Here is a 14182-nt window from a genome sequence, read left to right as displayed (position 1 = left end):
ACAAATTGGAAACTCAGGACAAGGGTGTGGTGGTGTATGAAGTTACACAAATCATACAGTCCTGGACAGCAACCTCTGAGCAAGTGAAACGTTAATTTACTTGACCAAAACAACCACCAAAAAAACCCACCCTTCCCTGAAGCAGCTTTTCCTTTCATAGTGTAGTGCTGAGTAATCTCAAGGTTCCTGGATTTTCTTTCCTCAAGCATCTACTGTAGTTTGGAGTCAAAAATACATAGAAAGTTAGGTCTGGCTTAGTTAACCCTGAGCAATGGGGACACAGCTCAAGCGCTGGCTCAATCGCCTGTTCAGGCAATGCTGTGTGTGGAGGGGCAGCATACTTTAAGGTCGAAACGTAAATTACTATATATACTATAAATGTAACTACTCCTACATTTATACAGTCCTGAAACTACATTCGGCCCTTTGAAGGCAACTGCAAGGCTGAGGTGGCCCCCGGTGAAAATGAGTTTGACACCCATGGTTTAAGGCTTTATTGTTGGAATGATTATTTTTTTGCTTCTGTTATTTCCAACTGTTCTTTATTGAAGGAAATACAGTCCTCGCTTAACAGGTTTTGGGCCTTCAGAGCATCACTGATGCTCTTTAATCTGCAGAATGTTGCTGCTCCATACGGCAGGACTTGCTACCTCTTTGCCTTGTGGAAGCGTGGGGAGGGGGCGACCCCCGTGTCGCTCGGTGTGACCACGAAGCCCACCCGTGGCAGGGCAGTGAGGGACAAAGGGCCACATTACCTGCCACACTAGGGTCCCCGTTAGGCTCGGGGTGGGGGGACCACGGTCACAGCTCCCACCCCTCCCCACCGCGGGCAGGCGCGGGTGGGAACGGCCCCGCAGCGGCTCTGGGTGCACAGAAGATGCTCGGCTTCCTAATCTCCCCCGCCCAGCCCCGGCTGTTCTATCTTTAACGCTTCCTGTTGGTTAGAGGAGCCGGCTTGAAAATGGTCGTGTTTCCTGGCGGGAGGCACGGCGGGCTCTCCAGCGTCGTGACCGTCCCTTCCCCGCCGCCCCACGCACGCTGCCGGCATCGTGCGGGCTCCTGCCTGCCGGGACCCGACCCCAGGCGTGCCCGGGAGGACGGGGGAAGGGTTTGTGGAAACCTCTCCCACGGTCATGTCCAGAGCGGGAGGTTGAGGGGAAGGAGTGAAAGGAAGAATAACAGCTCCGGCATTTCCCCCTGCGAGAGGGCGTGCAGGTGGCGGGAAGACAATAGCGACCCCCGCAGCCCCAGCCCCCTCGTCCCCCCGACACGGGCCGCACGGCAGGTGCGGCCGGTCCCCATTGCCCCGGCGGCGGCCGCGGCCGCCCCTTCTCCCGCTCATCCCGGGCTCCGCGCTCGGCCAGGGGTCACAGCCTCGTCTCAACCCCGCAGCAGGGACCGAGGGGCGTCCCTGGAGGTGCTCAGCCTCGTCCCTCTCCTCCCCGCCGGGCTTCGGTAGAGATTTCGTTGATGTTCGGTTGCCCGGGCAGGCCGATCTCCCGAAAACCGCTCCCCACCTCTGTCTTTAGGACCGCTTTACCTGTGGGTTTAGGGGGACGCGGACCCAGAACCCTCCAGTGATTCTCGCCTCTCCCCCCGTCCTCTGCAGAGACCCTCTGGCAATTTGGCGAGGGTTTCAGAGACTCTTTGCAAGCGCCACGTAGGGCACCCGACCCCTGAACCAGCCCGTCTCCCTGTCCCCCAGCAACCACTCCGTTTGCACGGCGGCTTTGGTGAAGCCTATGGGTGTCCCCGTCCCCCCGCTCCCGGAGGCCGCCGTGGCCGGGCTGAGCTCCAGCCCGACGGGACGCGCAGGTGGTCCCGGCTCCCGAGCCCCGCTGGCTGCCCCGCGCTTCTTCGGGGTGGTCAGAGGCTCTTTCTCCCCTTCCCCAGGCCTTTCTCCTCCAGGCTTGGCCCTACCCTCGGCGCCGAGCTCTCCCATCCGCTCGCATCCCGAATTTCCCAAGGGCGAGGGATACCCACTCCGCTCCACGCCCCGCAGCGTCCCCCAGCATCCCCCGGCCCCCCTCTGCCCCAGCACGGCGGATGAGACAGGGGGTTCGCCCCAATTTAGCCCTTCAGCGAAAACACACAGTGCGGGGAGGAAGCCTGGGGATGGGGCCACTTGTCTCCAAAACATCAACTCTCGATGTGCTTTATTTACCTCCTCTTGTCCCAAAGCAGCCCATACCCCTTCCCTCTCTCTCAGCATCTCCAACAATTTATTTTGGCTCATTAAATTTAATTAAGAACGGAGTAGGTGTTCCATATTTAATTAAAAAAAAAAAAGCAGAGGGGAGAAAAAAAAAAACAGGGGCATAATAACCTCCAAGAGGACTAAAATAAAGAATTGCTATTCAGATGCAGGCAGCCACAGTGCAATTTTTTATTACTCTTTCTCTCTCTTTTTTTTTTTCAGTGTCTTTTTAAGAGCATCTAAGCACACACACATAAAAAGCTAGAAGGCATGCATTCCGGAGTTATTCCTATGCATATCCCTGCAATAATTTTCCGCTTTCCTTCGATAAAATTGCCAAATAATAATGAATCATTTCATAAATAATGGGTTTAGAAGCTTATCAGGGCAGGCGGGCCACTGCTGGGGTTTTATCTCTCTCGGCCACATTGCAGTAGTGTTCCGCTCTCCATACTAAATAGGAAACTGGACGTGATGTGGAATTAGAGCCTCCCCAGCTGAAGCCACCCAACACTTACTACAAATATACCCGCGATGCGTAGGCCACAAAATGGCTCCACTCACTTTTCCCAATGAAAAGCAAATGGTGAGTAGCGAGGAATCCGGCCCTGCAGCCTCTTGGGGTGGTGGGTGCGGCGGCCTGGGGTTTTGGGGTACAGCGAGGGGTGCTTGGGGGGCTTTTGCCCCATGTAAGAGATAGGCAAGAGGGGAAACAACCCAAAGTCTTTTCCGCGGTTGGGGTTTTTTTTGTTGTATTTCCTTTGATGCGGGGTGGGTCGGAAGACTCTTTCCCTTTTAAAATGTGGGGTGCGCTTTTCTCCCGGGACCCCCGGGGTACGGCAGCGCGGAGGCGGGTGGGACCGGCCCTGGGGGAACGGGGGGCGAAGCGCCCGCCGGGCCCGGCTCCCTCAGCCTCTCCCGGGGGGGGACACCAGGACCTGGCCCGACCGACGACCAGGGCCTGTTTGCTTGTTCCCGGGGGGGGGCTCCCCCATACACCGCTCCCCCCCCACCTCCTCCTCTTTGGGGCAATTTCCCTACAAAGGGCCGGCTGGAAAGGTGCGTTTCTGGACTGGAAATTTCCTGCCGATCCGCGGCTGGAAAACAAAAGGATTTTACGGAGCAGAAAACAGCGGGCGGGGATTTAATGCTCCCCCCTATTTTTCTAAACGAAATTACCCCCAATTAAACGCAAAACACTGCGGGTATTTTTGCGGCTTTGCGTATTTCGTTTTTAAAGAAAGCAGGAGGCGACGCTATCGGGATTGTTTCTTTTTTTTACGAAGAGGAAAACCTTATTTTTCTTGATTTCATTGGCGGGGGGGGTGGGAGACCGTCCTCGCCTTCGTGTTGATCCGCGGCGAGGAGCGGGCTCACCCTGTCAGCGGCCGGGCCGCGGCGCCTCGGGACGGAGCGCTGCCGGTAACCGGCCCCTTTAGAAATACAATTTACCCCATTAGGAATTAAATTTTCCACCCGGGCGTGGGAGAAACGCCGCCGCCGCTCTTTGCGAGCCGAACAGGAGAAAAACAACTCCATCTCCGGGCCCGTCTGGGATTTCCTCCCGGGGAGACCGGGCTTGCAATGTGTCCAAAAAAACCCTCCCAATTCACCCCGAACTTAGGGCTTGGGAGTTTTTTTGTCTTTTTGGTTTTTTCCTCTGTTTTATTATTTCTTGCTATGCCAGGCCGTGCCCGCCGCGCGTTGCGGCCCCGTGTGCGAGGCGGCGGCTCCCGGTTGCGGCGGCGGGGGGAGGACCCACGGGTGTCCGGCTGTTCCCTATAACAGGGGCCGCCCCGGGGTGCCGTCCCCTCCTTTCTTCTCCCCTGCACCCCTCTCTCCACCGATCTCTGGCAACCCAGGCCCACGAGATCCACCCTCTTCTCCTTTTCTCCCCCCCTTCTCTTCCTCCCAGGATTTAGCAGTTTTATCCCGATGCGGGTGTCCTTCCTCTCTGTAAAGTCGTAAGTACCTTGAGGTGGGAGGAGTAAATTCATCCTGACACTGAGAGCGCTTTTGTTGAAACAGGAGAGACTTGCGGTGTCCCTACTTAAATATGACACATGTGAGTAATCTCTTCCTATACAATATCGGAATAAGCAATTAGATTTTTCTTTCTAGAGAGATAGTGGGGCTGAAGGGAAGGCAGAGAGCTTGTGCTTTAGGTTGGGTGGTTGTGTTTTGTTTTGTTTTCTTCCAAGAGAGATTATGAAATATGGCCAAAAAAAAAAGGAGGGGGGGGTGTTATCTCGTAATTTTGCCCAGCAGAAAGAGGAAAAAATACTACCCAAGGCAAAGGAGTGAGAAGGATGGGGAAGGAGAGCCGGTGTGTAGTAGCTCTCTGCTCTGAGAAGCCCTTTATTTATGGCGGGGGGTGGGCGGGGAACAAACAAAAAATACCACGAATGAGGGGAGCTGTGGGAGAAACAGCACGGCAATAATAGCGATATCGCTGCCCGCCCTCGGTGCCCTGTCGCGACAGTATTCGTTCTATGGGAGAAGGGGGACAATGATGGTGTGCGGCCGCGGATGAAGGGCTGCTCGGCGCCGGGCCCCTTCCTCCTTCCTGCGGTGTTGAACGCGCGGGGGCATTGGCTCCGTTATGGGCTGCTTTAACCCCCTCTCCCCCAAAAAAGTGGCTTCAGGTATAATTCGCTGTTTTAAAAATAATGCTAAAAATAAAAATGGGAGGAGAAGTGGTCACCCGTGAGGCTGAGGCTGCTGCCGGCAGGCCGGGCTGCGATGGGGCTGGCTCCGCGGGACGGCAAACACCGCCGGCGCCCCAAAACGGGGATAAATCCCCCTAAACGGGGCTTGGGGGGGAGGCTGAGCCTCCTCCCACCGGCCCGTAATTTGGCCGCATAATTGAGCACCCAACACGCGGTGCGCCGGGTGCTGCCCGAGCGCCTCTCGCTGCGTGAGCCGCCGTGATCGTGTCAGCCCCCCGCGTGTAGTGGCGGAAATGACCGCGGCTGCGGAGTGGGGTGACGGGGGTCCGGCCCGGCCGCCCCCTGCGCGATGCGTCGTGCGAAGCCGCGGAGTTGCGTGACGTCACGGCGCCGCACCGTTCCGCGGGGGGTCCGTGACGTCACGCAGGGCCAGGGCGCTCCGTGACGTCACAGCGTGGCCCCGCGAACCCCCGGCCCTTCTCGCAGCGCTGCCGGGCCACGTCCCGCCGGCAAATTCCAATCGATTCGGGGTGTTTAGTGCCTCTCCTGCCCTCTCCCCGCTTTCCTCCACTTCTCGCCGGCGAAGCCCGAGTCCCGAAGGGTCCCCCCGCCTCTCGGGCGGTGTCTGGGACGGGATACCCCCCCCGCAGCCTGGCCGCCCCTCACCGCTGCCTCTCTCCACAGGACGATGGACAGGCCGCCCGCCCCGCCGCCCCCCAGTGACCCCCGCGATGCCCGCCCTCCCCGGCGGCACGACTCGGAACCGGAGACCACGAGCGAGCCGGAGAGCAGCCGCGGGGGCATGGATGCGCCGGCCGACCCCCAGCTGCTGCTCAATGGGGCGGCCAAGGAGGCGGGCCGGCCCTCCCCCGGGCCCCCCGCCGCCCCCGTGCCCGTCATCGAGCTGGTGCGCCGGGGGGGCTCTCTGGACCTAAAAAGCCGGGAGGCGGCGGGGGAAACGATGCAGAGAGCGCCGGTCGCTGATCCGTGCCGCGCCGCCGAGGCCGCCTGCGAGGCCCGCATGGTGCAGCTGAGCCCCCCCGCACTCCCGCTGCAGCCCCCCGGCAGGGCCATGCTCTACAACCTGGGCCAGCCGCTGGCCACCATCAACAGGTCCGTGTCTCTCCCAACCCTTCGAGGGTCCCTCGGAAGGGTCCCCGCTCGGCTGTGGGGCTCGGTGACGGGGAGGGAAAGGGAAGGGGGCGGCAGCAGCATCCCTTCCTCCGGGCTTAGGGCTTAGTCATCGCGGGTTTGCATGCAACTTTGCAAAGGAAGAAAGGGGGGAAAAATAACCCGCAACGAAAAACTGCCGTTCCTAGGAAAAAAAAAAAAAATACAAGTCAGGGTATAAATGCTTCGGGCAGAACAGATACTGGGGCGGTGATCCCGTACTGAGGTGCAGCAAAAGGGTCCGCCAGCAGACGTGCTGCTTGTCCAGAGCTGGGTTAGACCCTCGAAGTTCGCTGGGACTCTCTGTCCTCCGACGAGTCCCGCAAATAAGAGCAAGGGCCAAAAAAATCTTTCGCAGGGGCAGAGCGCAGCCGCTTGTGCGGGGATGGAGCCCCCGCTGCCGCCACCTCTCCTGAGGGCAGAAAGCCGTGCGGAGGGGGTGGTTTTTGCCTGGGAACCGCTAGCTTGGGTGCCCCACGCCTCTCGCAGCGCTGGCTCACGCTGCACGTCCCCGAGGCGGCGGCGTGTCCTGTCGTCGCACGACCCCCGGCTCGGCTTCGTGAGTCGTGAGCTCCCTCCGGGGTCACGGAGCTGCTCGGCTCCCCCCCGGCCCCGGGCAGCCCCCGGAAGTTTCCCCAGCCCCCCGTAGGGCCGTGCGGTGCAGGGGGGGCTGTCGGTGTGTCCTCACGACCTCTCTGCCTTCCGTTTGCAGCGGGTTTTTCGGAGAACCGGACTCCTTCTCCATGTACGGCAGCAACCGAGTGAAGAGGAGACCCTCTCCCTACGAGATGGAGATCACTGACGGTGAGAGTTTCTCCCCTGCGCTGTTTTTTTTTTGGGGGGGGTCCCCATTTGCTGAAGGGGGCAAGTTACTGCTCGGTGCCACATGCTGGGATTAAAAACCCCAAATCGTAAAGGGGAAATAGGGTGCCTGCCGTGGCAGGGTAGATCCCCCCGGTAAGGCTCTGTACAGCAGAGCTCAGATCTGTTCCGAATAATGCCCAGCAGCCTGCTCGGCGGATTTACTTTCTCGCAGCAAAGCAGTCCGGCGTATGGTTAATTATATCCCTGTTCCGCAAATTGCTTAGAGATTAAATTCGAAGGAAGCCATTAAATTTAAGTCCTTGTTGAAGTGCGAAGGCTGGATCATGGCCATCGCAGTGACGTGCTGTGTTTGCAAACCCTTTCAGCCAAGAGACATTTGTAACGCAGACCACAGCCTTGGGCAGAAAGATCCAACCCGCCCAGAAGCGAAGAGCTAAACCTGTGCTAAGGTGTGCGGGCTGGCAAGGGGATTGTGGCTGAGCCATCTTATCTGCAGCTTGATTCAGAATATATCCACACCGTGCTGCAGTCTGCCGTGGAAAAATATCCCGTGCCCGCTCTTGTGGCAGATCCCGGGAGCAGCCGTGGAGGGTGACAGGCTGGGGTCCGAGCTGAGATCCCTGTCGGACCGACAGGATGATTTCCAAGCCAGGCGGGCAGGGTGGGATCCCGCTGCCCGCTCCCCGCAGCCGGCGTGGATTGCGGGAGGAAGCCCACGCAAAGGGGTGTTTGCAGGAACCATTCACACGTGGAAGGCTGACGCGTTTATTCTGCAGAGTTAACAGCCCGTACAAATGAGATCCGTTGAAATGTGTTTTCTCTTTAGCAATTGTAAACAGTGCTTTTCAATCGCCGGACAATTAATTTTTCCTTCTCTCTAGCTGGCTGTCCCTTTCCTTCCACCTGGCTAATCTAAAATCGGATCAAATAATAATCCACACCACTCTAGAATAATACAGTACGAAGTGATGGGCTAAGGGCATTATCTGCGTTCATCAGCCCCGCTCTCCCCGCTCGGTTCAGACCGCAGCCCCATGGGACAGGGGCTGTCTCAGCCCCCCGGCGCAAGAAAGGTCTTTTTGTCTGGGATTCGATTCAGAGGCTTAGCGGCTGTGCTGAAAGTCCATCAAATCACAGTGCCTGGCTAACGCCTTCGACTTGCTGTTAAATCAGATATTGAGGATTACTGAGATATTTGGTTGTAACCAAATTGTTGGATATGTGCTTGTCAGGTAAAGCAGGTGTAGCGATTTGGCTGAATCCTGCATGTTCTGGCTCATGTGAATTTCCAAGACCAGGCTCCGAATTTTTTTTGGGGGGGAATAGGTACCAGATGATACTGTCTAAACCGGAGCAATTTGTAGGGATGCGTGTCCTGTGCTGAGGCATCCGTGCAGTCTGCTATGCTTTGCTTGTTGCTCTGGTGGTCACCTGCTGGGTGGCATCTTTGGCACCCTGGACCATCGTGCATATGCCTCAGCCCTTGGGAGAAGGGCAGGAGAGTCTTGCTGGGTGTTTGGTGTTTTTCCTCTGCAAGGAAACGAGTGGTGGTTTATTTGCAACTATTAATTCGTTCATTTCTGGGAAAGTCTGATGCACTGAATATCTATTAAAATAGATATAAACGGAGATAATAATGTAAAAAAAGTATATGCAATGATATTCTGTAACTTTGGAAGCTCATCTTTTTACTAGTTTTCCTCAGATCTCTAGTTACAATTAAAAAAGCATGAGTCAATCAATTGCAACAAAATCCTAGCAAAAAATTCTCAGCTGACTGCTTGAATTAGTTATAAGGCAAGTTTCTTTATGGGAAATAGATCTATTATAACACAGCGATTGGGCATTTTGAATTTCTCCATCTCTTGACACGTTGTGGCCAAACCCCTATCTTTCTAAAATCTATGTTTAATTTGATTGATGCAAGAAACAAAAACGTGAGCGGTGTCAGAATTTGTGTTATATAGTGGAGCTTGATTTGGGTGCCCTCAGATGAAAATGAACAGATTGAAATTTTTTGGAAAACACAAAACAGCCAAGTTTGGTTTGTTTGCTTTTGGTTTTGCCTCATACCCTTATGGGAGTAAAAAGATTTTAAGCTCCACCTCCTTCTGGATTCAATGCTGGTTGCTTTGTCTGAGAAGAGCATCTAAGTGTCAAAACCGTGGTTTTATTGGAGCAGGTTGCAGCACATTCTCCACTGCATTGTTAAAAGTGCTGAGCAGCCCCGTGTTGTTGGGGTTCCCTCAGTTTCCCCCACCTTCCCCACAACCCCGTGGGACAGCAGGTTGTGCACATCAGGGAGGAGAAACCTTCCTTTTCCATGAGCTCTTGCACGTTGGTGCATACAAAGGGCATTTCTGTGCTGTTTGAGAGTGGAAAATTTCATTTATTAAAGCATCAGACTGGGATCTTCGAGGTCAGGGATGAGTTTCTCCTTCTGATACACCCCAGGACCTCTTTGCAGTTTTGGGGGGCTCCCTGCCCCTGAGTGCACTGTGACGAGAAGTGAGGTGTGTGGCTACTTGCATGCTGGAGAACGTGGTAACTTCAATCTGGCTGCTTGGGAGTGTGTCTCCATGCAAACTCTGTGATGGGGGATGTTTCATGTGATGTGCTGGACCAAAGGGGCTCAGTTTCCCCTGAAAGGGGGAAAGCATGATGGTGTTTAATCAGCTGGAGCATGGGATTCCTCTTCTTGCACCATGGCAGGTGGGACCTGTCAAGGTGCAGCCTGACTAGGATGCCTCCAAAATCACATCTGTTCGGCTGCTCTACCACAGTCCAAGCAGCCAAGAGTTTTGCTGTATGTGAATAATGATGCAGAATGATGTATATGAATAATGATGCCCCTCAGGATGCTGGTTTCATTGGATGATGGGAAAACTATGGCTTAAACTGCCCACCATGGCCAGGGGCTTGGTCCCACTAGGACTGATAGCGTGGATGGGGATATCCACAGCCTGTCCTTTGGGGTACAACTCACCAATGTGTTATCTGCACCTCTTTACTTCACACTTTGTGATGATTTTCATTGCATATGGTGCTTTCCAACCTATGGGGGCTCTGCCATAGTCATTCTCCTAGAGTTTCAGGAGATTGCTATGTCCTTGCACTGTTGGTGTCTCCTGGAGGTGAGGATGGCAAGGGTGCAATAATAAAAACATCTTATGGTAGTATCTCCTTACGTTAACTGGTTTTCTTGTACCCAAGGACCTGCAGTTCTCATTTGCAGCATTGCTATTCCTGTAGCCCATTTGGGTAGACATGCTTTTGGGTCTTCTCTAGCACAGAGACAATGTCTTGCTCATGCCAACAGGAGTTAGTTAGCCTGATGATCTAAAAAGAGAATTGGTGCATTTTGTGCATCCACCCTGTGTAACATGCCCTGGCAGAAATACGGCTGTAAAATTACAGGGATTTAACTGGAGTTCACATATAACTGAGCCAAATGGACACCTCCAGCAATTTAGAGCGTCTTCTCCAGTTAGCATCAGGTAGGAAGTCTTTGCCTTGTGGCACTAATGTACAGAGAGAGGGGGTGGCCCTCAGGTCAGCTTTGAAACTGCTTCATCCTCCACCTGTGATCACCCTTCCAGCCAGAACACTGCCTCGCTCTGTGGGTCACATTGCTGCTTGGCCTCATTGCTACGGGTGAATCCCGACACCTCATTTCATACAAGCCACTCTTGTGGCTGGTGGCAATCCTGTGGTGTCTGTCAGCTCTGCATCCTGCCCATATCAGGAAAGATCTCTGGATCTTAGACTTGACAAAGCTTCTGCTCAAGCTAATTTCCTTCTGTCCCAATGGTGTGTCCTTAATATATTTTTTGGGATAGAAAACAAAGCTATCTAGTTAGATAAACTTTTAATAGGACCTTCATTGCTGAAATACTCTTGTTGATAGCTGAGAAACCCTAAAAATACAGCAGCCTTGTGCGCATGTGTCATGGCATAAACCTTTCTTCTTGGAGGCGTAAATATAGGTATTTTAGGAGCCATCTAAAAAGCCACAACTCAATTTTTCCTTTCCACTGGATTGAATGGAAATTACAGCTATCTTGGCTCATCAGGTTAGCTTCTAGTTAGGTGGAAACTCCTGTTTCACTGCCTTGCTGGCATCACTAAACTAAATCAGTTATTTTGTGAAACTGTGACCTATTCAGCAAAGCAATAAACAACCTGTTATGCCCTGCTCCTAATTCTGCGTGGTTGCAATTGCAGGTCCTCATACGAAAGTGGTTCGTCGCATTTTTACCAATAGCCGGGAGAGATGGAGACAGCAGAATGTCAACGGAGCCTTTGCAGAGCTTCGCAAGCTCATCCCCACCCACCCACCCGACAAAAAACTGAGCAAGAATGAAATTCTACGCCTGGCTATGAAATACATCAACTTCCTGGCCAAGCTGCTCAACGACCAGGAGGAAGAAGGAAACCAAAGGGGCAAAGTGAACAAAGACTCTGGGATAGTCCAGGAAGACCTCCTGCAGGACATGTTGTCTCCCAACTCTAGCTGTGGAAGTTCTTTAGATGGAGCGGCGAGCCCGGACAGCTTCACAGAGGAGCACGAAACACTAGATTCGAAGCACACGCGGAGCCTGCACCACGCGATTCTCCCCGTCGAAGGCAACGCGCAGCGGTGATGACCTCCCGCATCGCTCCCGGAGCACCGAGGCGGGGAGGTGAGACCCAAGTGTGCAGGCGCTGGAACTTGTGCTCCTGGGACTTGTGACTCTGCCTTTCCCAGGGGCTCAGGCTCCCTGTCCTCCCCAGCCGGGGATGGAGCAGCCGGTGTGTTGGCCGAGGATAAGACCAAACCAGATGGATGTTCATTTAGGTACGTGATCGTACAAAGAAGAAAAGCATTGAAGTCCTCTTCATTGTACATACTGCTCGTGATGGGACTCTGCGGAGGGGCAGGAGACGCGGCCAGCACCTCTCCAGCATTTCGAGGGTTTTCAGACCATTTGGCGACTGTTGCTTTTTAAACAGTTGCCTGGCTGAGACATGAAACTCCTCTCTCACTGCCGATGGAGGCCACTGATGCTTTCCAGCTCCATGTGGCGCTGGGAACTGCTGAAACGTGCCAGCACTGTGACATTTCTCCAGCCTGCGGCATACACGGCTGGTCTGAGCAGGAGCTGGGGCCATGCGTTCCTGTTGTCCCAGAGCTTTTGACTGTATCTTTTTAAAGAGGTGAAAAAATACCCTCAGCGAAAGAACAATTAAAAGGATTAAGGCTTTTTCTTTCTCTCTTTTTTTATTTCTTTCTTTCTTCCTTTCCTTTCCACCTAACTTTGGATTGTTTGGGGGTTGTTGTATTTATGACATGAGATTACTTCTGTTTAATGCTGTCATGCAGTATCCACTGAATGCAAAGGTACATAGGTGATTTCTGCCACCCTCCCAGTCCCTGATTCTTCTGCTGGTAATGTTCAGTGGGTGAGCTTCAAGCCTCTTGTGGTCTCCTAGAGTTTACCCAGCAGTTTCTATAGGGCCAGAGCTTCTCTCAAGGAAAATGAATTTCAGAATTGGTAAGGGAAAGCAAAAATTTGGTAGTGAAGCATCCCCTTGGACTGGGGGATTTTTAAATTCCAAAGGCAACAAAAAGGCAAAAAGAGTCAATGGTGCATCAACAATGTGTGTGTACATAGGGTTATAAAAGGGTTTTAATGATACGCTTTGAATTATTTTGTTTTATTGTGTGAAAATGGTGGTGGTTCAGCTGTGCCAACGCCCACAGGCTGGACTACAGCGCTGGATTTATTCTGGCGTTAGGAGGGTCCATACCTGCCTGAGGCTGGTGGGAAGCCACAGCCTCTCCAAATCTTGGGGGAAGCACTAAAAGCAGTGGTGGGATTAGACTCCATTCCTCACATTGCTGCAAAACTGATGTCTGGTGGCTGAGCTGATCTTCTGATCCCTGCTGCCCCCTTGGGAGGGTGTTTGGGAAACAGAAGGAGTGGGGAGCAGGAGGGTGCTGCTGCGGTGGCTGGGAGCTGAGGACCACAGCGCGCCATCACCGCGGCTTCAGGCCCATCTCTCACCCACCACCTGATGTCTGAGGGAGCAATTGCCCCAAGCCCATCCTCTCCCTCTGCTGAGATGTCAAGGCATAGAAATCTCTACCAGGCTACAGTAAAAAACAAAACCAAACCACCCACAAACATCCTTTGGAAGGGAAATAGTCCTCTGAGCAGGGACACCTTCCACTGCACTCATTCCTTTCCATGGGTGCTGAGGTACAAGGAAACGCGGAGGATTTGGTCGGGTGTCTGCAAGCTGGTCCAGGCTTAATTCAGAGCCCTGTCATTTCCATCCCCACTTGGTTTTGATGCTTCTTTGTAAATAATAGGTGGGAGGCTGGCACATGTGTTGGCACGTTAGGTGGAATTAGCTGCTTAGGAAGGGGTCCCAGCCCAAACGAGGGTTTCCAGCACAGACCACAAATCCTCTGAAACCGCCAGCCTCCCCCATCTAAAATTGGGGAAAAGAAGGAAAACGCTTTCTTGGCTTTGGATGTCCCGTGCATGGGGTGTTTTACAAACAGGGGGTTCTCACAGGGCTGGAGCGGGGAGAGGTGCCGGTAGGTGATGGAGTGATGCTGGGGAAGAGGTTTGGGAAGCAGGGGTAGGAGAGGAGGGTGGTGAGGGCTGACAGGCAGGGGAATGCAGTCACAGCTAAAGCCGCTCTTGGTTTCCAGTGTTTGAAATAACCATGGGGTGGGTGGGGGAGTTACACCCTTTTATTAAACTATTGCAAGAAAAAATCACACTCAGAAATTCCTTATTCCCCACTTCTTATTTGTTTTTTTAATCTTTTCGGTAGCTGAACAGTTGGGAAAATGGTACAACCCTGGTGGCACCCCCTCAACACCCCCACACATACATGCGCCCGCTTGTAGCCCTTAGCAGAGTGTGCCATAGGTCTCCTGGGGTATGTACAGTTGTACTTTAATTGTGATTTGAATGGTACATTTCCCCTGTCCACCTCTCCTGTTGCCTGCTTCATCTCTCGCTGTGTGGACCATCGCCCCCCGTTTCTGCTGAAAACAGCACTTTGGGGCAATGTCGTTCTGTGTGAGTGAATTCCTGCCTTACAATTTTGGGGTTTTTCAGTCCTGTCCCTTTCTCTGCCACCCTCCCCTTGGATTTCTGCATTTTTTCTGCAGAAACAAAGTAACCAGACCTGGTACCCTGAGTCTCAACCCACTGTGGATGTGCTATTTGGAAAACACATTTGTTGTAATGTGTGTGTATATATAAATATATATATATAATGAATATATCAAGAACATTTCTAAATAAAGTTTTACAAAGCA

At 53.5% G+C, this 14182-nt stretch overlaps 1 protein-coding gene across 3 annotated transcripts; it reads left to right on the top strand.

Moving 5' to 3' along the window:
- Window positions 1-1980: 1980 nt before the first annotated feature.
- Window positions 1981-14182, top strand: TAL1 (TAL bHLH transcription factor 1, erythroid differentiation factor). Of its 3 annotated transcripts, none has more exons than XM_080348495.1 (5): window positions 1981-2783; window positions 5551-5979; window positions 6749-6840; window positions 11086-11543; window positions 11699-14182. In XM_080348495.1, exons 1-4 carry the CDS (start codon window positions 2770-2772, stop codon window positions 11502-11504), a joined length of 954 nt encoding a protein of 317 aa, XP_080204621.1. In that variant the 5' UTR covers window positions 1981-2769; the 3' UTR covers window positions 11505-11543; window positions 11699-14182. The 3 variants fall into 3 exon arrangements, with proteins under 3 accessions (XP_080204621.1, XP_080204620.1, XP_080204622.1); XM_080348496.1 differs by adding an exon at window positions 4113-4262 and having other exon boundaries at window positions 1992-2783; window positions 11086-14182; XM_080348494.1 differs by having other exon boundaries at window positions 1984-2783; window positions 11086-14182.

This window comes from Nesoenas mayeri (assembly GCF_963082525.1).
Source record: "Nesoenas mayeri genome assembly, chromosome: 8".
NCBI classification, from domain to species: Eukaryota; Metazoa; Chordata; class Aves; order Columbiformes; family Columbidae; genus Nesoenas; species Nesoenas mayeri.
This window is presented reverse-complemented; position numbering and strand designations above follow the sequence as displayed.

Excerpts from the sequence above, each read along its gene's own strand:
- TAL1 (XM_080348495.1), top strand. Across the intron at positions 5,980-6,748 it reads CCGCTGGCCACCATCAACAG|CGGGTTTTTCGGAGAACCGG; the intron begins GTCCGTGTCTCT and ends TTCCGTTTGCAG. Across the intron at positions 6,841-11,085 it reads CGAGATGGAGATCACTGACG|GTCCTCATACGAAAGTGGTT; the intron begins GTGAGAGTTTCT and ends TTGCAATTGCAG.